The sequence below is a fragment of the Cebus imitator genome, unplaced genomic scaffold, assembly GCF_001604975.1.
Source record: "Cebus imitator isolate Cc_AM_T3 unplaced genomic scaffold, Cebus_imitator-1.0 Scaffold129, whole genome shotgun sequence".
Taxonomy (NCBI): domain Eukaryota; kingdom Metazoa; phylum Chordata; class Mammalia; order Primates; family Cebidae; genus Cebus; species Cebus imitator.
In genome coordinates, this window is record NW_016107444.1 from 5,607,145 (window position 1) to 5,635,009 (window position 27,865).

Below are 27,865 nucleotides of genomic sequence, written 5' to 3' on the forward strand. Positions count from 1 at the left end.
TTCACCATGTTGGTCAGGCTGGTCTTGAACTCCTGACCTCAGGTGATCCACCTGCCTTGGCCTCCAAAGTGCTTGGATTACAGGCGCGAGCCACCACGCCTGGCGTACTTTTAGTTATATTCTTATCTAAAGCTGCTTCAAAACCTATTTTTATCATAATTCTATCATATAAAATATGAAAGATAACTTTTCAGCAGGAGGGTCATTGCTTTTGATTAGAAGTGAATCTCAGTTGTGCTATGTATGTTGGAGAAATATTTTATTAATGATTTATTGAAAAAATTTTCTTTGTCATCTTTCTGAATGAATGAGTATGAATGGCGCTTCCCTGTTTTTAAAGGAGTGTATTACTCACATACAAAACTCAAATGTTAAATTTATCTGAAAAATATATTTCTACATGATCTGGTAAAGTTCAGATAAGGGGCATTCTGTTCCTAAGAATGTCCTAAAAATGGAAAGCTTATAAAAGATGATTATGCTTAGAATTATATAGGCAAAAGACCTACAACAGTTGTTCTCTTATTTGTTTTGATCCCATAGATGGTTAGTTATTACTGTTCTTTAATAGTGTGATTTTCTATTCTTAACCTTCTTAAGAGCCGGTGCAAAGTAGAAAGAAATATTTTCAGAAACCTTTTAATAGTAACTTCATGTAAAAATTGTTTATTCTTTGGTTGAGGTTTTCCATTTCCATTTTTAAGCTTATCTGAACTGTGAACATGAAAAACATAATGATTCATTGGTCAAGAAGCTACCATTTGAGGGCTCTAAAGTTTCTTTTAGATTTCCTTTTTTATATCAGCACAGTGAAAATTTGATTTATCAAGTAGCAGCAGCTTCTTGATACTGTCACATACATTTGCTTATTCATAAAATGTTAGCGTTAACACTGATTTAAAATGCTATCTTTAAACATCCACTAATTAAAATTCAGTATACGAGATTCTCCCTTCAGAAAAATCTTATGTTATTTAGTACTTGCTTAAGTATTTTCTAGGAATATCTGGTAAAGGCCTTTACTGTTTTCTACATGACCAAATTTTATATTTGACTACTGTTTTTGAAGAGGAATGCCAAATAAAAAATTTTAAATCAATAAATTACAATTAGAATTTTTAAACTTACTTTCAAAATTAACTTACTTTAGCACTAAAATCATTGTGAACTTCTAATAGAAAATTTTTTACTTTCAGTTTGAAGTTTCCTTCTGGAAAGAGATTTGCAGTCTCTTTGGAAAGGAATAAGCAGTCTTGGAAGTAATTGAGTGTTTAATCCTCATATTTTTTTTTCTAAGTCTTTTGTGCCTATATACTTTCTTTATGCTGGCTAGAAAGATCAGTTCTCATGAGTTGCAGGATAAAATCAAGTTAACTTTCATGTTTCAAAATAAAACATATTCTTGCATTTATTGGAGGAATAGGTAAAAATGGAGATGGTGGCTGATAAAAGAAAAATCTTTGAAACTATGTTTTACGAGCCCAAATCCTTTTGTAGTTGAAGGTAGTAAAAAAGTGTAATATACTATCTTCAGGTTATGTATATAATCACAGATAATAGCTCTGATGGTCATAGAGCTTGCTGATGGCTTCTGAAGGATGGCTCCTGCCTTTTACTCTGTTATCACAACTCCTCATATGGCACCTTGAGTGGCAGTTCTGGAATCTGAAAAAGAAAGGATAGTGTAAGAATGGTGGTAAAATTTAAAAAAAAAAAACTGTCTTTATAGTTCCTGCTTTATAGGCTCAATAAGGATTTCTAATACATACATCCTTGCAAAATTGTTTTTGTAGTTTTGTTATGAATCGGTTACTCTGCAATTCCTAAGGAATAGATTTGGTGCCGTTAGTATGGGTATTTGCAAAACATCCCTCAAGGATTCTTGTGTTTTGTGCATTAACTTCTGTCTTCATTACTTACACATTTAAAAACTCACCCTTCCTTAGGCATATGTCATTTTTATTCAACATGATTTTGCATATATTGCTTTCTTTGGCTGGAACAATTATATACATGATGAAAATCAGATTTTCTTCTATACATCTATTTGTAATTTTTACAGTAACCATTTCTACTACTATATTTGTCATAGTGATTTTGCTCTTGGGGCCTATATAGAAGAAAACTTGATTCTTTTTTGGAATAGTACTGCTCAAGAAACGTGGAAGAAGTGACATATGGCACTATCCCCGTGAATCACTAAGGAAACAGTGGTTTTATTTTGAACATTTTTGAAGGAATTTAAAGACTTGGGACTAAAGTTACCAAGTTCATTTGGTGTTTATTTTGTCCTTTGTATTCTTATTTATTTTTTAGGTTAAAGAATAGGAAGAAACCCCAATAAAAGCTAGAATTATAAGATCATAGATTGGAAAGGGATTTAGAGATTATCTAGTCCAACCTTTTCATTCTGTAGGTTATGCTAAATTCTTGAAAAACCATGTAAAGTCCAGATTATAGAAATTTTACTTATAATCTGGAAGAAAGTGATAGCTAGCAAAAGAATGCTGCACATTTATTCGTATTATTAATACCTTTACTATAAATTTAAGCATATTTAAGCTCAAAATTTTATTAATCACTCTGCTCTGAATTTATTTTAGTTAAGTATTAGAGGCATCAGGCATTTTGCTGGAAAACAAAATGACATTTGGGGAAACATTCTTTCCCCTTTTACTGTTAGTGATAGCTTATTCATTCTGACTGTAATTTTCTGACTGTCTTTATATACGTTAATCAAAAAGACAAAGCTGTTGCATAAAATAGTCATGAAAAAGATTAAATAATTTATAGCTTTGTAGTAAATAACTTCTGGGATAGGACATTAATATAGCTGTCAGGAAACCTTGATTTTAGTCTCCCATGTACCTTGAGTTAGTTGTTCTTTAAACATTGTTATGAAAATTTGGATATAAAAGGAAGAAAGTGTTTTGTAGGGTAGTCCTAAGTTTCTGAATGTGTAGACTGATTTATGTGCAAACATTGTCTTGCCTAATGGAAACAGCCGTAATTGCCTGGTTTTCATTAGTCTGAAAGATGTCTTAAAGAAGTATTGAGCTTATTTGCCTGAATCAAGAGCAACGGAAGTCTCTTCATCAGCTGCTGTTAGAACATCTTAGTCTGCACAGCCATAGAGTAGAAATCTGCAGAGCTTGCAAGAGCAGTTCCTGTCAATGGCCACTGTCAGTGCTCATTATTAATCATAACAATGTAAGAAAACAAGATAGTATAGAAGAGTCCAGTTTTGAACTTTAAACAAAACAGGTTTGCTGCATTTTTTAACAGTCATAAATAGGGCAATGAACAGGGAGGGACAAAATAAGTTTTAGAACATACTTGATGTCATTTAAGAATCTGCCTTGCAAGTACCTAAATGGGAGAGGAGTGCTGATCATTGCAAAGTAGTGGAGCCAGGAGAGTTGAGGAGTGGTTGGTTCTAAGGGGTTTGTAAAGCTGTGTAGTAAAACTAGATTTGGGGTAGAAATTCTTTTTCTACCCACATATTCATAAATTTATGTGAGAAGAAATGCTAGTAAGTGTTAACCTGAGAAGTTCTAGCTTTTTCCTTCCTTTTTTGGGGGGGTAATACCTTCATACATTAACCTCAGAATTTTTCGTGAGCAAAGATGTTCATGAAACTTAGCCATAAACCAAATTCGCTGAATATTAAGTGTCAGGCTTAATAACTTAACTGTTTATATGACGTATATACTAGCAATGTAGAAGACATTTTGTATTCAGTAATGTTTGGTGTGTATTATCTTAACATTAGTGCTGAATTTTAGAAGGCACTTCTACTTTGGTGACTTTTGGAACACACGGGTAGAGCATTGTCAAGTGGCTTGGCCAGTTTCCATGTCCTTATACGAGTGTTATCATTCTGTACAGCTTGGTACCTCTTCCATGACAGCGTGATAGCTCCAGGAGTTGAAGGGAAAGCACTGCATGTTAAAAGCTAAATTGGGCAGCAGTTTTCTTTATTTCCCTCTTCCATACTACTTTACATCTACAGTCACTTATTATTATTATTATTATTTGCAACATTCATTGAAAACTCCACATTATTTCAAACGTTATGTTCTTTTTTGACACTCATGTTGTCAATGCCTTTACGATACATTTAAGCTTATTGTTAAATGTTTCAAGATTTATTATGTTCAGAACTCTTATAAAGCATTTTGTCCATGGTATAATAGTATTTTGATCTGAGTAGTAATAGATTTATTTAAGTTTAAACACAGATAAATATTGGTCAGTGTGTGTGTTCTCTGAAAAAAATTCTTTATAATGGGGAAAATCAGAGATTAGACAGGAAAAGAAGATATTGTGGCTAAGATTTGACTGCACTTAACATTTTCATCTCTCTTGCCTTTTTATCCTCTGAGAAGGTCGCTTAAATTGTAGTTATGCTGCGTTATTATTATGTTCAGTGATTTTAACTCAACGTGTATGTGACATCACTGAACCAGTAACTACAGTTCAAACATTTTCATTGACTCCTGAAAGTAGTCTGTGTGATATGTTACCAAACAAAGGTTTCAAACGTAGAAGCATGAAAGGTTCTTTAATTATTTGACATGAATTAGTTAAAAGTTCCTTGAAATTTTGTTTTGGATGATCTTAACTCAGTTTTTTTAATGACAGTTTTGCTTTTAACTAGTAGTAACTGCTCCTGGATATTCAGATTTTTATGTTTATATGTGTATTCAAGATACACTATTCTCTTGAGAAAATGTTGTCTTAGCTGATTTCTGGGATTTGTGAAAGGAAATGTAGTATGTTAATAGCTATTATTGGCACTCTAGTGTTAATATTAAGGATATGAATACATTCCCACTCAGCCACAATACAGTGCTTTTCTTAAGCATAATTCGTCTCTATGTAAATGTCCCGTACGAAAGAAAATTTAGAGCCCTCCATTTAAAAAAGCTTTCTTGCTTTGCATAAAACTTGAAAATATTTAATTTCAAAGTTATATTGATATTAAAACATAGATTCAGTCTTGTCTTAAAAGTGTATTACAATTTATTTCTTGCCATTTTTGTGTAAAATTTACAGAAAGAGTGTTACACCGTGCGCTCCAAAGGTAATGTCTCATTACTCTAAGGCTCTCTCTCTTTCTTTCTTTGCCTTTATCTCTTTAATTCTATTGTTATGTGCATTGAAACATTTTAAGAAAAAAAACTTTCGCTTTATCTGTATAGCAGCAGTACATGTAAAACAAATGCCTTTTATTTTTCATGGTTAATCCTGGGAACTATATTTTAACTTCAGTGGCTAGTTTCCACCAAGTTCCTGCACATCTTCTGGGTGGGGGAGTGGGGCTACAGTTTATAGTATGGTTTTAGTTCTCATTTCAGTGTGGAATTAGTCATTTCTTTATAAGGGCAAAAGCTTCTCTGATAATGGTATAAAACAATGGTAGATTGTTTTTGGAGTAGCAGTGACACTTGTCAATTTCTAGGATTTATAAGGCTTAAATACCTTGGACACGTTTTTTTAAAGTAGATTCAGGGGTTGGGGAAACTGAGAAATCGCTGTCTCTAAGTACAAGAGAAAATGGAAATGCATACATATTGAAAGGTTTTATAATCTGAAATGTTCTTTGTGGTTTTTTCTCTTTTTTAGGTATGTTTTCATAAGCATATATAAATTTAAACATTTATGATAGCCTCTGGCCTTCACTTACTGAGCATGGGCCACCATTGCATGGCTCTTTAAACAGCTGCTTTGAAGATCAATGCAATTTTTTTTTAATTGAAAGTTTTGAAATAGTAAGAGTTCGTGGGATGAGCTCTCTGCCTCTCTGAATAGAATTGAATAGTCTAGACGGTGCATATTATTTCTCCCCACCCTTTTGTAACCCTCTTTGGCTAATGTCCTCTGTTCATCCCTGTATTAGCCCAGTGCCAGTAAACCTGCTTTACATTGGGATTTCTACCCCTGGAATGTGGGTGGAGAACTCCAGAGGGCTTCTTTTTGTTAAATATTTAGTATTCTTAATATGTAATCTAATCTAATTAAAGTACGTACAGACTTACATTTCTGTATCTTGAGTTGCAGATCCAAGTAATGCACTTAAATCATTCACATCAGGTTTAGGCACCATGGGCAGGCTGAGTTGTCCTTGAAAGAAAGAGTCGTTTCTGTCTTTGTTTTCTGCGCTACTACAACAAAAGACCAAGTTTGCCTATTCTTGGCAGTTTTCATTCGAATTAAAAACTAAACTTTAATGTCATAATGATAGCTGTTCCATCCTTAAATTGAGTCTCAAGTAGTATGTTGCTGAATCACTACACTGCTCTGGAATGTTTTATTTCAGCGTGTGCTCCAAAGGTTTGCCATAAGGTAGTTTTTACAACCTTTCTATGAGCCAAGATGAATTGGGCTCTTCATGTTTTAGAAAAATGTGTAGGCTTTCCCCAATACTACAAGATCTGTGAGTTATGGGAAAAAGGATCAGGGAAGGAAAAGGGATATGTCTCATCAGGAAACCATACATTGTTTTTACTTCTACATATTTGGGCTGATCCCTTAGACATTGTAGAAAAATTTTACTTTTTTAGAAGCATTTTTGGCTGGGCGTGGTAGCTCATGCCTGTAATCCTAGCACTTTGGGAGGCAGAGGCAGGCGGATCCAGCCTGGCCAACATGGTGAAATCCCATCTCTACTAAAAATATAAAAATTAGCCGGGCGTGATGGCGCATGCCTGTAATCCCAGCTACTTGGGGGCTGACACAGGAGAATCACTTGAACCTGGGAGGTAGAGGTTGCAGTGAGCCAAGATCGTGCCATCACACTCCAGCCTGGGCAACAGAGCAAGACTCCATTTCAAAATAAATAAATAAATAAGTACTCTGTACATCTTTCATATAATGGAATCACTGTCTAGCTTCTGTACTAATTTCTTGTCTTCAGTGTACTTTGGTAAAGCTTTATAGTTAAAGCACATTTCTCTCTTAAAGTTACCATCCAAAGTGGTTTCTAGGTGCTAGTTTAGTGGTTTAAACACTAGTGGCTCACTAATTCATTAGTTTTTGTTTTCTTTTTCTTTTTTTTTTGCTGCCTGTTTTTATTTTTATAATTACATTAGCCTGAATTTCCACTTTTCACTCTTCTGAGGAATATTTGATATTTGTGGTTTTAAAACTTAGTATTTCTTTTAAAATTCTGGGACTTCTTAAGTTGACATTTTACTTTTTAAAAATTAAATTATGTAGTGCTCTTGCAGAACTTAATATTCTTAATGTAAGTATAAGCATTACAAATCCTTGTACAATAAAGATTTTTAGCATTGCTATGGTTAAAAACTGGGTTTTGTTCACTCACATGTCTTAAAATTGCTTTAAAATGAATGTAAAAATTTATGTGGGAGCTTCTAGTACAGTTGACTGCTTTAACATGGCCTGACATCTAGTGATATTTTTTTCTCTCTCAGATTTGTTTTCTATCTCTTAAATATCTATTTCTCATTCTTATAAATCAAGACGCTTGTGGTGTATAATTCTGAGTCTAATTCTCTGCTTTTGAATAACTAGCTTGGGTTCAAAATATCTTAACCAGATATACCCTGTAGATTGTCTGACCGTTGGTGACTGTAGAAGAAGCCGGTTGGGTGTTTTCTGGGCCATGGAAATTTAAAATGCCTGTAATGTTAGCCATCATTACTTTGCTATCAGAATGGTTGGCCAATTGCAGCTTTTCTCCCTATCGCATTTTTAGTTGCTGTGTCAGAGCTTCACCTTGGGTGAAGGAAGGGGGGCAGGAAGTTCTGGAAACAGAGCTCCAAGGCCTACCTCTGTCTGCCTGCCTAAAAATGCAGACTGACTCAATATGAGACATCACAAATAGGAAAACTTTTACACGTGTGGGGCAAATGTTAATCACATTTTCTTTCCATAGGGCAAATAAGAAGTGCTTTTCTTATTTAATTATGCTGATACATTTTGAGGGTTTTTAAAAGTATTTTGTTTTGTTTTAGATTTGAGAGTAACTTTAATTTTTATGTGTATTCATGCTAAATATTTATGGATATAAGTCAAACCTATTTCATATATTATGTATACGTACATGTAGTCTAATAGAGATGACTGTGAGGTTTTTTTTTTTTAATTAGTAAAATGGCTACTATTGCTGTTTTGGGGGTCTTTAAGGTTAGATGTATATCACGTTTAACTTGTTCCCTTATCTTTTTATCTTTACTTCTCTGTTCTCTACATGCTGTGTTTAAACCTTTCTGCTCTCTTCACCCGAACACACCGTGTTTGACATCATCTTTGTGTTGATGTTTATTACATAGTACCACAAAGCCTGCTCCACACCTGGATGGGTAAGAGTTATATTCTTACTACCTTGGGGAAGTGTTTGGGTGGCCAGCCATAACGACAGATTGGAGCATGGTTAAGCCCTCAAGGGAGTGCAGAGTTGATGTTGGGGTTAATCTCACAGCCAGCCTTTTCCTTAGGGTCACAAAATAGAGTCTTTTTGAGACCCCATGGCTCTCATGTCACTGAAGGAGTCATTAATCTGTCCTCATGGATGGGCTTCTCAGCAATACAGTTTTGTTTTGTTTTGTTTTTTTCAAAAGTTTTCAAAATGGGCCAGATAGTAAACAGCACAATTTCAAGTGTCCCTGTAAGGAGGGTTTCCGAGTAACAAGTAAAGTCTGAATGTTACCAAACTCTTTATCTAAAATGGTTAAGAACCATTGTTTTAAAGGCAGAAAACCGAGGCCCAGTTTGCATAATTGTTTCCTTTTATGAAGCAGATTTCAAGTTCTCATCCTTTCTAGTTGCTTCTTACAACAAACAGTTTGGTTTTATTTTCAGGTCTGTGGACATGTCATTGATTACAGTTAATTGTCTTGATTATTGTTTATAGCTTAATTATCAGACCAGTTGTGTCTTGAATTTGTATTTTGACAGGGTGCATGTCGTCTTTGGACTGGTTATTTCTGGTTTTGAAGTAATCGAACAAATTGAAAATCTGAAAACTGATGCTGCAAGCAGACCATATGCAGATGTGCGAGTTATTGACTGCGGGGTACTTGCCACAGACTCCGTGAAAGATGGTAAGAACTTCTTTGACAGTAGACGAAGCTAGGACGCAGGTAAAGCAGTGTTGAAGACTGACTGGATTTGGGCAGTGGAACTGCTGGTACAACAGTAGCCGTTGGTGCCTCTGAATCGTACCCTGCACATTTAACCTTTCAGCGGATCTCGTCAGATCTCACCTCCTCGTCCTTTTCCTTGCCACCAGCCTGATCCAAACCACCAGTATTTTGTGCCTGGATTACTGTTTGCCTCGCCTCTGTCCTATGACCTTCTGTCAGCAGCAGCAGCTTCCTAACTGGTCTTATTGCTTATGTCCTAGGACCACTGTGGTCTGTCCTTAACAGCAACCAGAGTGACCCCTTTGAACCATAATTTGCATTCATGTCATGCCTGCTTAGAACCCTTGAAGGGCTCCCTTCTCAGTCTTCCAAAGCCTAAGTCTTTGCAGTGGTCTCTAAGGCACTGGCTGGTCCAGCTCTCTGCTGTCTGTCTGAACTCTTTTCCCTTATTCATTGCCTTCCAGGCACATTGACCTTTGTTCAGACATGCCAGCCACTCAGGGACTTTGTGCTGCCTGTTCTCTTTGACTGGAACACCCTCCATTAAGATAACTGCATGATATCGTCCCTTGCTTCTGTAGGTCTCTGTTCAAATGTTATCTTAAACTATCCCTAATCTCCCTATTCCCTTCACACTGCTTTGTTTTGCTGTCTTAGCACTTATCATTTGTCATATTATGCAATTCTTTCTTTTTATTTATTTCGAGACAGGCTCTTGCTCTGTTGCCCAGGCTGGAGTGCAGTGGCACAGTCTCATCTAACTGCAACCTCCGCCTCCTGGGTTCAAGTGATTCTCCTGCCTTAGCCTCTGGAGTACCTGGGATTATAGGCATGCACCACCATGCCTGGCTAATTTTTATTTTTAGTAGAGACTGGGTTTCACCATGTTGGCCAGGCTGGTCTCAAACTCCTGACCTCAAGTGATCCGCCTGTCTTGGCCTCCCATAATGCAGGGGTTACAGGTGTGAGCCACCGCCTTTATTATGGGTGTGGCCTATTTCTTGTTATTTAACCCAGCTAGAATTTAGACTTCATAAGGACAGGGGACTTAATTACCTTACAATCTTGCCAGTAATTTTATTATAAACTTGAAAAAACTACATTTCATTTTTTGTTCGCTGTATATAAAGCGTATTTTGATATTCAGTAATCATAGTTTTTACTCTGAAGCATAGGCACTGAAATTTAGTACTAATGTTTTTATAAATGTTTCTTAAAAGTTTTTGAGAAAAAAAGGAAGAAACCAGCTCATTCAGAAGACTTGGATTCCTCTTCCAATTCCTCTTCCTCTTCAGAATCATCTTCAGAAAGTGAAATTGAACATGAGAGAAGCAGAAGGAGGAAACATAAGAGGAGGCCAAAAGTTAAACATTCTAAAAAGAGGCGAAAGGAAGCAAGCAGTTCAGAAGAACCAAGGAATAAACATGTAATGAGCCCCAAAGGGTACGTGTTAAACACCAGTGTACTCACCTAAAAACACACACTCCAGAAAGGGAGGAATATGTGTAATTCCGTAAACTCAATTGTATTAGCTGTTACTGAAAAGGGATGGTATTTTTTAAACTTTATCTAAATTGAAATCTGCCAAATCTAGGAGTTGGTAGTGTAGGCATTTCATTTCAAAGATTGTGTGTGTTTTCAGTTTTCAGGTGAAAATAGTCCTAAGAACTGTTAGTTATTTTGTTGTGTTTTTTTTTAAGAGACAGGGTCTTGCTCTGTTACCCAGGCTGGATGGAGTACAGTGGCACAATCATAGCTCACTGCATCCTCGACCTCCTGGGCTCAAGAGATACTTCTGCCTCAGCCTCCTGAGTAGCCAGGAGTACAGGAGTTACCACTGTGCCTGGCGAATTTTTAAAGTTTTTGTAGAGACAGGGTCTTTTGCTGTGTTGGGCAGGCTGGTCTCTGACTCCTGGCCTCAAGCAATCCTCCCATGTGACCCCTGAAGTACTGGGCTTGCAGGTGTTAGCCACAATACCTAGCTTCCTGGAACTCTTAAAATAAAAATGTTAGGATCATTTAACAATTTCAAAATGTTAGCCTCTGGGTTTTTAATATCTGGTTGATAATATGTTCTCTTTGTGAAAATCGTATAACTCTTTTGAGTGAGACTTGTACACTATCGTTAATTATGCTGTTTTAATATCTAATTTTATGTGCTTTTATTATGAAATGCAAACATTATACATTTTAATCAGTGACTTGATTTGTTCTCTCTAAGTCATTCTGAGAGGAGTGATACCAATGAAAAAAGGTCAGTTGATGCCAATGCTAAAAGGGAAAAACCTGTGGTTCGCCCAGAAGAAATTCCTCCAGTGCCTGAGAACCGATTTTTACTGAGAAGAGATATGCCTGTTGTTACTGCGGAACCTGAACCGTAAGTAGGATGACTAAACTATATGTTTTTATTTCTCTGAGAGACAATTCCATCAGCTCACTGCAGTTCTACACTCATGTATGGAACATGACTCATGTTTGAAGCACATTGAAAGATACTGTGGGACTATCAGATTAATGAATGATAAGTAGGAAATATGGGAGATACCAGATTAATGACTGTTATGTACACTACCTTTCAGAATTCACATTCTAGTAGGGAGAGGAGGTTGGGCAAGTTGGTCAGGGAAGCTCTTATTGGTGATCTGGGAAGATTTCATTCCTAATCTTCCTGCCTTTGCCTTTCATTAGAGGGGTGAGATTGTAGTTATCAGAATTGAGAGTTAGATGAATTTTTTGGATCCATTTGAGTGACGAAGCATGCGTTCCAATTTGAATAGTGCATAATTAATTGCATGATGATTGGAAATATAATTCAGTATCATAAGTTACTTTTGTTAACTTGTTCAACGATTACTTCTTTGCATTGGAAAAGTGAACGTGTAGTTTTAGATTTGGTCTGAGAAAATAGTAATGTATTTTGTATATTAGATTTAAGTTTAGAATTATTAAAAGAAAATGTTTCATGAAAAGAAATAGAAATACCACAGCGGCTGGTATAATTGATAAGTACCCTATGAAGAGTTATTTTGAAAGCTGAAAAGTATAAGAGTCCTTGTTTATAATTAGGTCTTTGTATAAAGTTATTTAGTTTATTAAATTTTTTTAAAGCCTGATACTGTCTTGTTTCAAAAAGCTGTTGCAAAATGGCGTGTATCTTTGAATTAGTAGCTCAACATATTATGTTTTCATTATTAAAAATTCTAGCTTGTGAACAGACTTTATAGTAGAACTTTTCTTCCTTGTAAGTCACCAAGTTCATTGGTCAAATCCATTTGGCTTTCAGAAAGTAGGAAACTTGAAAGATCAACTTCATTGTTACATGATCGGCGTCAGCAGTCTATGACTCATGGACCAGATTTGGCCTCCTGGTTGTTTCTGTACAGTCCATGAGTTAAATGTGTTTTTGATGTGTTTAAATGTTTCTTTAGTGGAAATCAAAAAAGGAATATTTTGTGACATGAAAATTATGTGAAATTCTATCTAAAAATAAAGTTTATCTAAAAATAAAGTTTCATTGAAACATGACCTCATTCATTTGTTTACATTTGTTCTGCTGCAGCAGAGTTTGTATGTAGTGCTCTCACGCCTTTACGTGCTAGGAGGTGCACTACAAATCACAGTGATAAAGCTGTAACTCACCAGAATTTCAGCCGCTACACGTATCAACCATCTGTGTGAAGAGATCTTTTTAAAGATGAAATCCATAAAATCTCATTACAGATGAGCATTGAGGAAGAGCATTAACATTATCTGGGAGTTTTTTGTATTTTCTTGTTTTTTTGAGACAGGGACTTGCTCTGTTGCTCTGTCGCCCAGACTAGAGGGCAGTGGCAAGATCATGGCTCCCTGTAGCCTCAACCTCCTGGGCTCAAGTGATCCTCCTGCCTTATCCTCCTGAGTAGCTAGTACCACAGGTGCCTCGCCACCACCCCCAGCCAATTTTTAACATTAGTTGTTTTAATAGAGAATACTAACTTTGAGCCCTAATTAAGCAAAGTTATTCCACCTCCCAAAAATGAATTGCATTCTCCTCATTAGTAGACCTTTATTACAAAAAATGATACTCAGCTGTTGTTATAGTGTTTTGAGTTTCGTCAACAGAATATTTTTGGAAATTTGTTTTCTTTCTTGAAATTAGCCAGTCACAAAAAAGACAAATACCCAAAGTGTTGAATATTCCTCATATAAATGGAACCATATGATACTTGGTTCCTAGAATCGTCAAATTCATAGAAATGGAAAGCAGAATAGAGGTTTTCAGGGGCTGCTGGTGAGAGCAGGGAATGGGGAGTTAGTGTTTAATGAGTAGAGTTTCTGTTTGGGGTGATGAAAAAGCTTTGAAAAGACGGTGATGCTTGCACAGCATTGTCAGTGTAACTAATGCCACTGAACGGTACATTTAGAATGCTATAAATGGCATTTTATGTTATGTATGTATATATACATGTGTGCGAATGTGTATATATAGATAGCTCTTAAAAAGTATTTTTAAATGGTTATTAATACAATGCCAGACACAGTAATTGCCCAATAGAAACTAGCCATTATGTTAATAGTAACAGACACAAAATAAATTGAGGTGTGAAAAGACCTCATGCATGGAAGACTGTAGGCGTCACAGAAACTATACTTTGATAGTATATATGATGTAATAAGGCAGTAGATTCAAAGCATTTAAGATGAAGGGGCAGCTTAGAGTAGGAGAGACAAAAGGATTTTCTTTAAAGATGGTGCTGGACGCGGTGGCTCATGCCTGTAATCCCAGCACTTTGGGAGGCCAACGTGGGCAGATCACGAGGTCAGGAGATCTAGACCATCCTGACCAACATGGTAAAACCCATCTCTACTGAAAATATGAAAATTAGCTGGGCGTGGTGGCACGTGCCTGTAATCCCAGCTATTTGGGAGGCTGAGGCAGGAGAATCGCTTGAACCAGGAAGTTGGAGGTTGCAGTGAGCAGAGATTGCACCACTGCACTCCAGCCTGGCGACAGAGCAAGGCTGTGTCTCAAAAAAAAAAAAAAAAAGATAGTACTGTGCTTAAAAGGAGAGCTACTAGTATCAGTATCATGTATTTTTACTCAATTGATTTTTTTTTAAGTTTTGTCATTTAAATGGTTTGCTTACAAAATAAGGTTATGTGGAATGTCTCATTCTACAAAAGTGTTGGATAAATGAAGTGTTTTGGTATTATAGGGACATAAATTCTGTATTTAAACATTGAGAAAAATGCTTCCCCTTTGCTTATTTTTAATTTTCATCACCATCTTCTTTTCCTAGGAAGATTCCTGATGTTGCACCCATTGTAAGTGATCAGAAACCATCTGTATCAAAGTCTGGACGGAAGATTAAAGGAAGGGGCACAATTGTATGTGTGATAAGACTTTTTTTGAAATTATATATCTAAATAGGAAAAAATGTTTACCTATCATCAAAATCCTAGCTTTAATTTTAGATATAATACAAAATCTATTCAAGGAACTAATTTTATTTTCCATAATTATGGGAAGATGTTGCTGTTAGATCAAAGTATTCTGCTGTGTTTGAATGGGTTTAATTGAGTCTAAAAAGAGGAACGTGTAAAACCGTCAGTGAGTATGCTGAGAAATCTGGCATGTTGAATAATCTAGGCTAATGAATGTATTCATTAAGACTGACGAGGAAAAGTTTATGTGCATTACAGGTGAATCTCTCAGCCTTGCCCATCTTTTTTAATGCCTCGTTTGAAATAACTTCACCCGAACCTAAAATAAAAATTAAAAAGAAAAAAAAAAAGGAAAAGAAATAACTTTAGACCACCCTTTTGGCAACCTGAATCATTGCCTTTGATGGGATGATCTGAGATTGGATCTTTTACTTAACTCTGTCCTATAGCAGACTGTTGAGATGCATTTTTAAAAATAGTATCTCTTTGTTTTTAAAGCGCTATCACACACCTCCAAGGTCAAGATCCTGTTCTGAGTCAGATGATGATGACAGCAGTGAAACACCTCCTCACTGGAAAGAGGAAATGCAGAGATTACGAGCATACAGACCACCTAGTGGAGAAAAATGGAGTAAAGGAGATAAGTAAGGGCTTTGAGTATAAGCACAATCCTGGGTCTGTTCTATTTTAAGTGTTAAAGGGATTCGATAAAATTCTGGACATTTCGTTAAAGATTCACAGTCAGAATTAGACTCTGACCAAAGGAAATACATTTGGGACTTCTTGGTGAAAGTAGTACTCTTAACTAGTTGGGCTTTTAAATCAAAATCCTGTTTTCCTTAACAAAAACTATAAGCCTGTATCTTTTAATGACCTCTTAGTCAATTTTAGAAATGATTAGGACTTAGAAATTATGTAGCAGATTCTTTTCTAGCCAGCCAGGTCAATGCTGAGTTCATTGGTGGATAGGAACACCTGCACTCAGTGTGCACGTTGACTTTTGATCTCAGGGACTGTTGCTTCTTTAGAAGTATACGTATCTCGTACCTTCAGTTATGTCCCACAGGGGAATATTTATTTTAGGAAGGGGACAGGCCCCAGAATAGCTAGTGAAAAATATACTAATGGGACGCTGTGTATTCTTCATGGTAGAATTCTCTCTCTCTCTGTGGACATCCTGCAGAGTGGTTCGGAATTGGGAAAAGGAGGAGAAGGAATGCATCTGCTGTGTAAACGTGGCTCAGACACAGTGGTACTGAGGACTTTCAATTCTGAGCCTTGACATTACCACTGAGATTGTAAAGCCTGTATCTGTTTTTGTGTACTTTGTCCTCAGTTTCTGTTTTAAGTAGTTTACAGTCTTAGGGGAAATCTGGATTACTTCTGTGAGGTGGAGAAAAAACAAGATTCATGCTGGTTTCAAGCAGCTGTCCTGCATCTTTTAGAAAATCAACAAAATTGTTTGGGACCTTGTTTTGACATGCCCTCAAAAATTGTTTCTAGAGGCAGAGGGTTGTTAGCAGGTAACAGCCAGGAACTCTTGTGATTGAGTTCAGTAGTGTTCTTGTGATTAGTTGGTTTGATTTTCAAAAACATTTTCCCAACAAATGTAAGATTCTTTGTTTAGCTTAAAAAAAAAATCCTTTCATAAGTGAATCCGTTAGTAGATCTCAGTGTGTGTCTCTGAAAGTATAACAAGACCAGGCCTATAACTCTTTGATTCACGCTTCCTGTGTGTGCTTAACAAAGCTGCGTTTTAAGGCATAGAAAACGTGCTTATAAATCACTGCATGAATATTGTGTCCTTTCTGTAGGTTAAGTGACCCCTGTTCAAGCCGATGGGATGAAAGAAGCTTGTCCCAGAGATCAAGATCATGGTCCTATAATGGATATCATTCAGACCTTAGTACAGCAAGACACTCTGATGGCCACCATAAGAAACGCAGAAAAGAGAAAAAAGTTAAGCATAAAAAGAAAGGGAAAAAGCAGAAACATTGCAGAAGACACAAACAAACAAAGAAGAGAAGGATTCTTATGCTGTCTGACATAGAATCCTCAAAATCTTCCACTCGAAGAATGAAATCCTCTTGTGATAGAGAAAGGAGTTCTCGTTCTTCCTCAATATCGTCTCATCACTCATCAAAGAGAGACTGGTCTAAATCTGATAAGGATGTTCAGAGCTCTTTAACCCATTCCAGCAGAGACTCATACAGATCGAAATCTCACTCACGGTCCTACTCTAGAGGAAGCTCAAGATCAAAGACTGCATCGAAGTCCTCACATTCTCGAAGTAGATCGAAATCCAGATCTAGTTCCAAGTCTGGGCACCAAAAGAGAGCATCAAAATCACCAAGAAGAACAGCTTCTCAGTTAAGTGAAAATAAACCAGTTAAAACAGAACCTTTAAGAGCAACCATGGCCCAAAATGAAAATGTAGTAGTACAGCCTGTTGTAGCAGAAAATATTCCTGTAATACCACTGAGTGACAGCCCCCCCCCTTCAAGATGGAAGCCTGGACAGAAACCTTGGAAGCCCTCTTATGAGCGAATTCAGGAAATGAAAGCTAAAACAACCCACTTGCTGCCCATCCAAAGCACTTACAGTTTACCAAATATTAAAGAGACTGGTAGCTCAACATCCTACCATAAAAGAGAAAAAAATTCAGAAAGTGATCAGAGCACGTATTCAAAATACAGTGATAGAAGTTCAGAAAGCTCACCAAGGTCAAGGAGCAGATCTTCTAGGAGTAGATCTTATTCCAGATCATATACAAGGTCACGTAGTCTAGCTAGTTCACATTTAAGGTCTAGGTCTCCATCATCTAGATCTCATTCACGAAGTAAATACAGTGATCATTCACAGTGTAGTAGATCATCTTCATATACTTCTGTTAGCAGTGATGATGGAAGACGAGCTAAGAGGAAACTTAGATCCAGTAGGAAAAAAAACAGCGTTTCACATAAAAGGCACAGCAGCAGCTCCGAAAAGACACTTCACAGTAAATATGTGAAAGGTAGAGACAGGTCTTCATGTCAGAGAAGGTATAGCGAGAGCAGATCATCTTTAGACTATTCTTCAGACAGTGAGCAGTCAAGTGTTCGGGCTACACAGTCAGCCCAAGAAAGAGAGAAGCAGGGCCAAATGGAAAGAACACGTAACAAACAAGAAAAAAACAGAGGTGAAGAGAAATCCAAGCCTGAACGGGAATGCCCTCATTCAAAAAAAAGAACTTTGAAAGAGAATCTTTCTGATCACTTTAGAAATGGCAGTAAGCCCAGAAGGAAGAATTATGCTGGGAGTAAATGGGACTCTGAGTCAAATTCAGAACGAGATGTAGCTAAAAACAGTAGAAATGACTCGCAGCCATCCTCTGACAAGGAGGAAGGTGAGGCCACATCCGATTCCGAATCAGAGGGTAGTGAAATTCACATCAAAGTCAAACCCACAACAAAGTCGTCCACACATACCTCACTGCCTGATGATAAGGGCGCTTGGAAATCAAGCAGACAGCGCACATCAACCTCTGATTCTGAGGGATCTTGTTCCAATTCTGAAAGCAGTAGAGGAAAGCCACAAAAGCACAAACATGGGTCAAAGGAAAATCTTAAAAGAGAACACACCAAAAAAGTGAAAGAGAAATTGAAAGGGAAAAAAGACAAAAAGCACAAGGCTCCAAAGCGAAAGCAAGCATTTCACTGGCAGCCTCCACTAGAATTTGGTGAAGAGGAGGAGGAGGAGATTGATGACAAGCAGGTTACTCAGGAGTCAAAAGAGAAAAAGGTTTCTGAAAACAGTGAAACCGTAAAAGATAATATTCCAGAAACAGAGAAATCATGTGAAGAGGGCAGCCTTTCAGGTAAACATAATACAGCGACTCTTTCATCAGATCCTGATCAGTTTACTAAAGATGATAATAAACTCAGCATTTCTCCCACAGCTTTAAATACTGAGGAAAATGTGGCCTGTTCGCAAAGCATTCAGCATGTTGAAGAACGTGTTCCCAATGGAGTAGAAGATGTGCTTCAAACAGATGACAACATGGAGATCTGTACTCCTGATAGGAGTTCCCCCGCAAAGGTAGAGGAGGCTTCCCCTCTGGGAAACGCACGCCTTGATACCCCAGATATAAACGTCGTTCTGAAGCAGGATATGGCAGCAGAACATTCTGAAGCAGTGGTAGTAAAACAGGAAAGCAGCGTGTCTGAAAGTAAAGTGCTGGGTGAAGTGGGGAAACAGGACAGTGGCTCTCCTAGCTTGGCTAGTGCTGGAGAAAGTTCCGGGAAGAAGGAGGTGGCTGAGAAGAGCCAGGTCAACCTCATTGATAAGAAATGGAAGCCCCTGCAAGGTGTGGGGAACCTGGCAGCACCCACTGCTGCCACATCCAGTGCTGTGGGAGTTAAGGCGTTGACCACTGTGGCCGAAGTGAAACCACAAGGCTTGAGAATAGAAATTAAAAGCAAAAATAAAGTTCGGCCTGGGTCTCTCTTTGATGAAGTAAGAAAGACAGCGCGCTTAAACCGTAGACCAAGAAATCAGGAGAGTTCAAGTGATGAGCAGACGCCCAGTCGGGATGGTGACAGCCAGTCCAGGAGTCCGAGTAGATCTCGAAGCAAGTCTGAAACCAAATCGAGACACAGAGCAAGGTCTGTCTCCTACAGTCATTCAAGAAGTCGGTCGAGAAGTTCCACGTCTTCTTATCGGTGAGCAGTATTCTCTTTTTTTTCTCCCAAAGAGGGTCTTTTGTTGTTTAGCTTGGAAGAATATCAGAATTAGGGACAGAAACACTATTTCCAAAGATCTTGAAAGGAAAAGAAGTCTTGTGTGATTCAGAATTGAGGACATAGGGAGAGGGAATTCAGGAGGAGAAATTTGGGCTCGGTTTACAAAACTCTATTACTGTCAATTTAAAGCTCCCTGTCAGTAGAAATGAGTTCCCATGATAGGTTGTAAGTTCTCCATCTTTAAAGGTGTGAGACTGCTCTCTTGCCAGTGAACAGTGCCTTAGAATGGAATCCTAAATTGGCAGAATATATAGAATTTGCAGATCATTACTCTAACCTTTCAGTTTAGACATGTGGAAGGTGAGGGCCAGAGAGGCGGTTACCTGCCGAAGACATGCATACATCTTAGTTTAGATGCGGGGGTGGGGGAGTAGGGGTAAAAATGATAAAAATGATCATCTTTAGATTTTTTGCTGTTGTTTGAAAGGCAACAAAAGAATTTAAAACATCTTTATCTCATCTTTGTCACTCTGCACTTTCATGAAAAGGTTTTTGTCGTTATAAGTTACATCATAACTTTTGTTGTCAGCATAGAATGGATAACACAGATGAGAATTAAAAATGGAAAAAATACTGTGATGGTAATAAGTTAATAAGCAGTTGTGTTGCATTGTTTTCTTTTCCTCGTAAACATGTTGTGGTTTTACTCATATCCCTTGTTATATTGTGCTTGATATTCATCATGTGAACTGAAAGTAGCATACGAATCTGTAACGCTGTTTTCCTTTCTGGTTATTCATCAGTCTTTCTTCGCTTGCTACCCAGACTTCTTCCTAAACAAGGAGCCGTCACGGGCTGTCTGTGCTCACTCTCTTTTGCCCTTAGTTGTGCACTTGCTGCCTTAGTTTACTGATGAAGCTTTCAGGCATTATGATGGCCAGTGCCATGGCGTGTTCAGCCTCATTTCTGGAGCCCTCTGCAGGCTCCTTCTCCCACTCGGCCGGTTCATCCTGCTGGCGGAGGCTTCTCTTCCTCCTCGTGGACTTTTCTCTCTTAGCTCCTGTTGCTAGATGCAGTTGCCTGTTGAGCGACGCCCGCTTCCTGTCTGCTTATGGTCTGCCTTACCATTTACACAGAGACAGCCCTGAGCTGTCGGTGATGCTGGCCACTCTCCTCATTTACCTTCTCATCTCTGCCTTGGACTTGGCAGTGTTTCATTTTGCAATGAAGACAGCAAGGCATAGATAGAAAGGCTAAGGGACTTGTTCTAGGCTATGCAGCTAACAGGTAGTGGACTGAGATGGATAAGCCTGGGTGCTGCCCTGCCTCCCTGTTCTGGATACCTGCCTGGCCTGACTTCCCCACTAGGATATGAGCTCCGTGAGATCAGGAACTGCGTCTTATTCATTCAGTCACCTCACAGGGTGTGGCTTTATAATTTTTGGTTGAATAAATGACTACAATCTTATTAGAACATAATGTATTCATTTTCTTGCAGATAAACTGGAAGCAGGTCATGTCTTCCAAAACATAACTGCATACTGAATAAAACCTGTGGTGATATTACATAATGTCACCTATGCATAGAGGTATTGTTCTGTTCTTGAATGACAGGCTTAAAGGAGGGGAGAAGGGTGGGGAGCCAAGTGAATGCAGAGGGGCAGAATTGTACTGCTTACGTTTCTGCTTGTTTTACTGAGTATTAAAGAGACGTAAAGAATAAAAAAATGATTGAAGGATAAAAAGTCATATGATACATACTCATGTACCTGCCATCCAGCTTAAAGAACAGAGCTTTGACGCACCAGAGCCATCCTAGCTGTGCTCCTGTCCCAGAGTTAACCGTTATTCTAAACTTTGGTTATAATATTGTCTTCTTTATAGTTTTACCCCAGATGTTTCTATCTTTATACAATGTTATGTTTGCACCTTTTATAAATAAAATCCTTTTATATATGTAGATGTTCTACATTTGCCTTCTTCATTCAACCTTGTATTCTAGAGATATATCCTTGCTGATTACATGTAGCTGTAGTTCATTCATTTTCTTACTTCAGAATATTTCATTATATGTCTCTACCTGAATTGTTTTCACCCATTCTACCATTGATGGAGATTTGGCTTACTTTCTTTTCAGTGTTACTGGTGTTATAAATCAGGCTCCTATGAACATACTTGTGCCAACCTTTTCTTGTTTTTCTTTATTTTATTCTGTTTGGTTTTAACCATTGTTGTTTTGAGATTGCCTCATTAGCTGTCACTGTCATGTCCACTGTGACGAGTTTGTGAGAGGCCTTTCTTCTTGTTGTGTTTTCCCCTTCCTGCCCTACTAGTAATTTTAATACCATGGTGAATTAACATAATTACATATTTTTTCAATTGCTTCGATTGTAGATCAAGAAGCTACTCTAGAAGTCGGAGCAGAGGATGGTATAGCAGAGGCCGAACCAGAAGCCGGAGCAGTTCCTACCGGAGTTACAAAAGTCACAGGTGAGCTTGTGATCTCACCCTGCAGTGTGGTGTCCATCGTGTCCACTTTTTAAGGCTACATAGGCAGAGGCGGGTAGTTGTTGAGAAGAATCACGTCATTACTGAATATAATACTGGCCTGTTTTCTTCCTGTGAAAGAGCTGTGGAATTCTTGACTATTCCTCTGTTGGAATCTTAGCAGAGTGAGGCAAGAGAAGCAGTAGAAGTATTTAGGAAGCCCTGATTCCTGCCTCTGCCTCCCCACATAGATCTTCCCTAACCTAAGTTTACATCTGCATTCACCTCTTGACATGGTTAGAAATTGGGATAGGAAGATTGTAGAGCGGGCACCAAGAGGAAGAAGTGCATGTACTGGGGGAAGGGTGGCCCCAGATTTCTAGTGCTAGCTTCTTTCCCTCTTTTGCCTCTGAGGTATTTTCTACTGCTGCTGCGTCACTTTACTTACAAAAGTCCTACCTGTGCAGACCTCTCCCCCTACCTAGTGACTTGATATGCATCTCAGAGAAAAACTGCATAAAACTGCATCTTATGAAATCCAATTGGCTTTTTAAAAAATCCAGTATGCTTTTGATGTGAAAAAAAAAAAAAAAAAAACAAATACAGCTGTGGGATTTCACTGTATTTTCACCTTGATGGGCAAATAAATGTCTAGATATAATAAATGTTTGGTATAGCTTGTCCTGCCCTGATTTATAAGACGATGGTCCTTCATGTGATTAATATTAGGACGTCCAGCAGGAGCAGATCCAGGAGCAGCTCATATGATCCCCACAGTCGGTCCAGGTATGAACAGAGATTGGGAAACCACCAGTGGGGCAGAACTGAAAGGTTTTGTTTGATAAACTCTTAGTTCAAAGCGGTATTTTATTGAATAACTAAATGCATATATTTGTCTCCTGAAACCGTACCTTTTCTAAATGAGGTCTTTTTGACAAGTTTTATGTGTTGACCCATTGTACTCCAGTGTCAGAAATGACAATGTCCAGCTGTAATGGCAGGTGTTTATTGTATATAGTTGCCTATAAAGAGCCACCAGATTCAAACTAACTCGTTAATGTTGTGATATTTTTCAATACAGAAAAGAAATTAATATTTTTCTCTTTAATTATGGTAAGTCTCATTTGGGGCGATTGTTAAATGTTTCGGAACTGTGTTCTTATGCTGTCACCTGGTGCCCATGTTCTAAGCTAGGACACTCCTAAGATCCTAAAAAGAAACAGGAACATGTGAGTATTTGAGTGGGAACATTTAGTGTGTGTCATTGCCGTCAAAGCAGGTCCTACACCTACGACAGCTACTACAGCAGGAGCCGGAGTCGGAGCAGAAGCCCGAGAAGCGACAGCTACCACCGAGGCAGAAGCTACAATCGGCGGTCCAGGTGGGTCTCTCTCCTTGAGCACACTGCAGGCCACTGTGGGCACCTGATGTGGGAGGTGGGTTGCTAGTGGAAGAGTAAGGGCTGTGACCTTCCAAGGACAGAAATACTTCCTCTTAAATCTGAAGAACCTGCACGCAGCCACTGCAAGTGGCTTTTATATTAGGAGTTGCCAGGTAATATTTGTTGGTTATTGTTAGTGTTTGAGTCTAAGAAGAGTTTTTATGTATCCACATATCTTGGACAAACCTTTCTTTTGGAAAGAAGGTCACCCACACCATGGCCACTTGCTTAAATAGAACTACTTGCTAGCAGTAGCCAGTTTCTCTTTGTTTTTTAATTTAAAAAACAACATAATGTCATTTGCTTCAGCATCAGGATTGAGGTTTATATCTTGCCAATTATTGAGTAAAATACATTTTTTATGTATTATGTACTATGTTTAACGTACTTTGGCTTCTAGGAAGGTCTTATTGTTAGTTTTGTACTGTCCCTTTCTGGTGGCCTCTGATCTTGCCTTCTCCTATCCATTGTAACTGCAGTGATCCTTGTAAATATCAGTATGATCTGGACGCTTCCTTGCTTACCAGGTCCAGCCTCCTCAGCATCAACCGCAGCTCAGATTCTTTCTGGCTTCTCTCCTTAAAAGTGCCAGGACCTTTCCTTCTTCCTGGAGACACACATACCCTCTTCGCCATCTCCCCTTTTGCCTCTTGAAATGGCCGGTTCCCATCTCCCCTGCAGGCCTCCACTGTCCCTGGACAGCCTTCCCTGATGCCTAGTCCTGGGGTATGCTCCCTCCCGTGTGCCTCTAAGACAGCCCTTGTTCCTCCTGCGGCTCTCCTTGTCCCTAAATTATTTGTCTTGCCCAATATTCTATTCTGTCATTGAACCCCAGAGAACTATACTTGGTTTCGTTCGTTCGTGTGTGTGTGTGTGTGTGTGTGTGTGTGTGTTCCCAGCATCTTGCAAAATGCCTGGCTCTCAGTGAATGTTTTTCAAAATAACTGAATGTGTTCATGCCTAGAGCCACTCGCACCCCTCTTTGGTTAGGTTTCCATTTCTTTAATGAAACTATTTGTGCACCTTTTCCCCATTACTTTCTCAGGTAATCTATTCAAATATCAATACTCATTTTAGGTAACATGGGAAACTATTGTGCTCATTGGTTTCTTTTCTTTTTGGTGGTCCCAGCATTTGCATGAATGAATTTCACACAAATTTCCTAAGATGTGGTGTTTGTTTATTTTATCTTGGTATTACTACAACTTGTCATTTAAAACATCTTTGAAAAGTCCACCGTGTTGCCGTAGTCAGTACCTACCGATCCACGTCAGTCTGAGCGGCTTGAAAACATCAATAGTGCTTTCAAGCCACCCATTTAAAAAAAAATGTAAGAGGAATTCACAGGTTTTATAGTTACGAGGTTTTTGTACATTTTGTTTTGTTATTACAGGAGTTGTAGATCATACGGCTCTGACAGTGAAAGTGACCGAAGTTACTCTCATCACCGGAGCCCCAGTGAAAGCAGCAGATATAGTTGAAAGGTCCTTTTTTTGGATACAAATTATATCTTATTTGTAAATATCTGGCAACTTAAAAGCTTAAGAAACTTAATAACAGTCTGTTGTTCTATTTCAATATCAGAGATGAATTTGAAAGATAGACACTTCTTAATTGTTACTCCTTCATTTACATGTGCGCAGAAGAATTTAAAATACAGATAGGTCTCCTAAAAATATTTTTATGCCACATTTTACAGTAGCCAACTATGGAAATGAACTTCATTTTCTTGAATCAAGAAATCGTGAAATTTATCTAAGTATAATTTACAATATTATTTTAAGACTATTTCTCTATCTCACGTATTCCTTAGAATACAGATCCGTTTTGCCTGTTTTTCCGGTTTTAGCATATATGCTGCCAAGCATAGAACTGTGAAGGAGAACTGTTAAAGGCGGCCAAATATTTATATACTGATTACATCAAGTCTTGTACATATGTGCTCTAAAAACAAACCACCCAGAACTGATACTGTGAGTAGCCAGGAGTATAAGGCAGTGGCTCTGGGGTTCTTAATTCATTCCTAACTTCTTTGATATTTCGCAGGATGAGGAAAGTGGCCATCATACATCCCACACAGCCTGTATTACTTCAGGCTTGTGGGCAAGGTTAAGAAGAATCAATCAGCCTTAACTATAAATACCTACACTGTCTCTAAGGATTTACTATTTTACGTTCTTTTTAATCAATACCGATCAGAAGTCTAGGTTATAAAGACAATTCTATTCCACTTCATGTTTTGGTGCTTGGTAACTTTTGGTGCCTCTTTAAGCATCACTCTTATATTAAAACAGCATAAAAGAGAAAAATGAAATTCAAAAAAATCACTGGCACCAAAAATGGTTTATTCTGAGCTGTCTTCACTTTATTTGGGGGGCTTCTCTCAAGTACAGGTGTGGGTTGGGGTACCTAGAGCAGACAGGATTGGCAGCAGGAGATGTTGGCCGCTCAGGTCTGCTGCGTGTGTGTGCCTCTGGAAGAGTGAAGAATGGACTCAAAAGGAACACCAAAATCTGCCCGCCAGCATCCTGGAGACCTTTTGCAGGGCTTTCACGTCCTTCACGTCCAGGATATTACAGCGGCAGCTGACCTGTCGCAACCGGCACGTTCTTCCTGTTGCTGTGACCTGCAGCTGACTCGATGAAGCCTTGTTTAACCCGACCCAGGTGCAAGAGACAGGGCAAGGGGGATAGACGGGGTGGCATAAATCACATGTTTTCATGGCTTTGGGTGGTTCCTCCACAAATAATTTGACCTGTAAAAACTAGTCTGTGGTTTTTTTTTTTAAACTTTACTTTGAATTTGTTCCCCAAGTGTACTTAATCACCTTAGTGCCAGTTTAATCCAGTTATGCAGAAGAAATTAATATTGGATACCTGATGTAGAAATTGGCACCACCCTACCACAGGCCTTGTCTGGTGTATTTGGGAAGTGGGAAAGAGCCCTCAGTTGGAGGGAGCTGACAACCGTTGGTGGAGGAAGGGTGCCCTTGGATGTATTAAAATTATCACCCAAAGAAGGTATGAAAACAGGGTAAGGTGGTCAGTTGTTTGCCAGGTCAGTAGACAAGTACATAAGAAACAGGACTTAGGCCAAACAAACAATACTAGATTCTGAATACAAAAGAGTGTGATTTATATTAAAGGTTGCCTGCAAAGGACAATATTACTACTACTCAGCAGGAAGAAATGCATTCAGAGCCCAAGCAGAAACTGCCAGATCTCATTAGGTTAAGAAAAGTTACCTTTGTCTGTTGCTGTGTGACACATCACCCCAAATTTAGCGGTTTAAAGCACCACCCATTTAGCAGTTCTGTAGCTTGTGGTTCTGGCGTAGTGTGACTATATTCTCCGCTCAGGGTCTCACGGGGCTGAAATCGAGGGTTGGCAGGACAGCGTTCCTTCATGGAGGCTCCGGGGAAGAGTCTGCTTCCGGGCCCATTTAGGCTGTTGGCAGAATCCAGTTCCTAGCGGGCTCAGCTGGGTGTCCCTCTCACCTCCTCAGGGCTGCCTGCATTCCTCCTCGTGTGGTCCCTCCAGCTTCCAGCCGGCCTTCGTGTCCCACTCTTGCTCATGCTTCATGTCTCTGTCCCGTCCTCTGTTTTAGGGGCATGTGATTAACTCAAGCCCACAGATATGTTTTAAGGTTGATTGTGCACAGCACATCATTGCAGGAGTGCTGTCTCATCATGTTCACGGGCTCCGGACAGTAGCTCACTGAAAGGGGGAGGGGCATTTTTGAATTCTGCCTGCCATAGGCAGTAACTGCCCGTCTCAGCGGTGGGTGGAATTTTATCCAGAAAAGATAGTCCCTAGAAGCCTCATTTCTTTTCTCCATGGGAAAGGACAGCCCTCTGCTGCCGCGTTCAACTTGTATGTTTACTGACAGAATGAACTACAAAAATAGCTTTTCTTCCTAAAGGGGATTATTGTATATTTTGAAGTTATTTTTTAATAAAATTGAATTATGTTGTGTATTGTGCTTCTTAATAGGAAATGCATTATTGGACTGTTTTTGTACCATCCTGTTCATTGCTAGTATTGCTCAAAAACTCTATGAAATACTTTTGTACATATTAGCAATGTCTAATTTGTATACGATTCAGTTTAATTTCCCTAAAACTTGAAAGGGGACCTTGTAGAAATTAAAGTATATACTTAGTCTAAGTCCAGGTCTGTGCCTGTTTCATCTCTTTGCCGGCCCCGCCAGTGAAGACACCTCATCTCCCTGGGCAGCTGAGTGTTAGGGGTGGGTGTAGGAGGTGGAGCTAGAGAGAGAACACCAGGCAGCGGTGCTGGCCTACACAAGTCAGCAGTAATGGTGTTGGTCTTCCTCCCCTGGAAACTCCGGATTTCCTCTACACTGTTGTCATCCAGCTGAAGTGACCTGCATAAAGATGTCTGCTCGGGAGGGATATGTCCCATCCCGTCTGTGAGTTGCCACCTGCAGCCTCTACCCTTCCCTCCCTCACGGCAGGCAGACAGCACATACCACGCCTCCCAGAGAAAACACTCCTGGGGATATTTTTAGCATACACATAAGAATTTGCAGGGGAAGTACAATTAACTTTTGTCTCCGAACTGAAAGGAATGTGAATTTTCTTAGTGAATACAACATAGCTTTTCATTGTAGGTAAACTTTCACTTGCAGATACAGTTTTTAAACTGAGTTAACAGTGG

General features: G+C 38.7%; 1 protein-coding gene and 1 long non-coding RNA gene across 9 annotated transcripts in view; one reads left to right on the forward strand and one right to left on the reverse strand.

The window, feature by feature from the left end:
- NKTR (natural killer cell triggering receptor) overlaps positions 1-27,353 on the forward strand; it is a 46,298-nt gene extending 18,945 nt beyond the window's left edge. For 3 of the 8 annotated variants that reach the window (XM_037742912.1, XM_017540969.2, XM_017540973.2), the window contains 11 exons: positions 8,301-8,330; positions 8,926-9,071; positions 10,334-10,556; positions 11,335-11,490; positions 14,393-14,480; positions 15,036-15,181; positions 16,352-19,237; positions 21,653-21,748; positions 22,475-22,531; positions 23,022-23,126; positions 24,580-27,353. In XM_037742912.1, coding sequence (XP_037598840.1) covers positions 8,301-8,330; positions 8,926-9,071; positions 10,334-10,556; positions 11,335-11,490; positions 14,393-14,480; positions 15,036-15,181; positions 16,352-19,237; positions 21,653-21,748; positions 22,475-22,531; positions 23,022-23,126; positions 24,580-24,667 — 4,021 coding nt within the window. In that variant the 3' untranslated portion in view covers positions 24,668-27,353. Of the gene's footprint in view, positions 1-5,058; positions 5,087-8,300; positions 8,331-8,925; positions 9,072-10,333; positions 10,557-11,334; positions 11,491-14,392; positions 14,481-15,035; positions 15,182-16,351; positions 19,238-21,652; positions 21,749-22,474; positions 22,532-23,021; positions 23,127-24,579 lie in introns of all 8 variants that reach the window. The other 5 variants (XM_017540971.2, XM_017540976.2, XM_017540970.1 and 2 more) reach the window with 5 other exon arrangements.
- LOC119473038 lies at positions 1,383-17,346 on the reverse strand. Its single transcript, XR_005202210.1, has 4 exons — positions 17,257-17,346; positions 16,768-16,857; positions 15,049-15,150; positions 1,383-1,665 (listed from the first exon to the last, which is right to left on the reverse strand). It is a non-coding gene; the product is annotated as an uncharacterized LOC119473038 (long non-coding RNA).
- Positions 27,354-27,865: the final 512 nt, after the last annotated feature.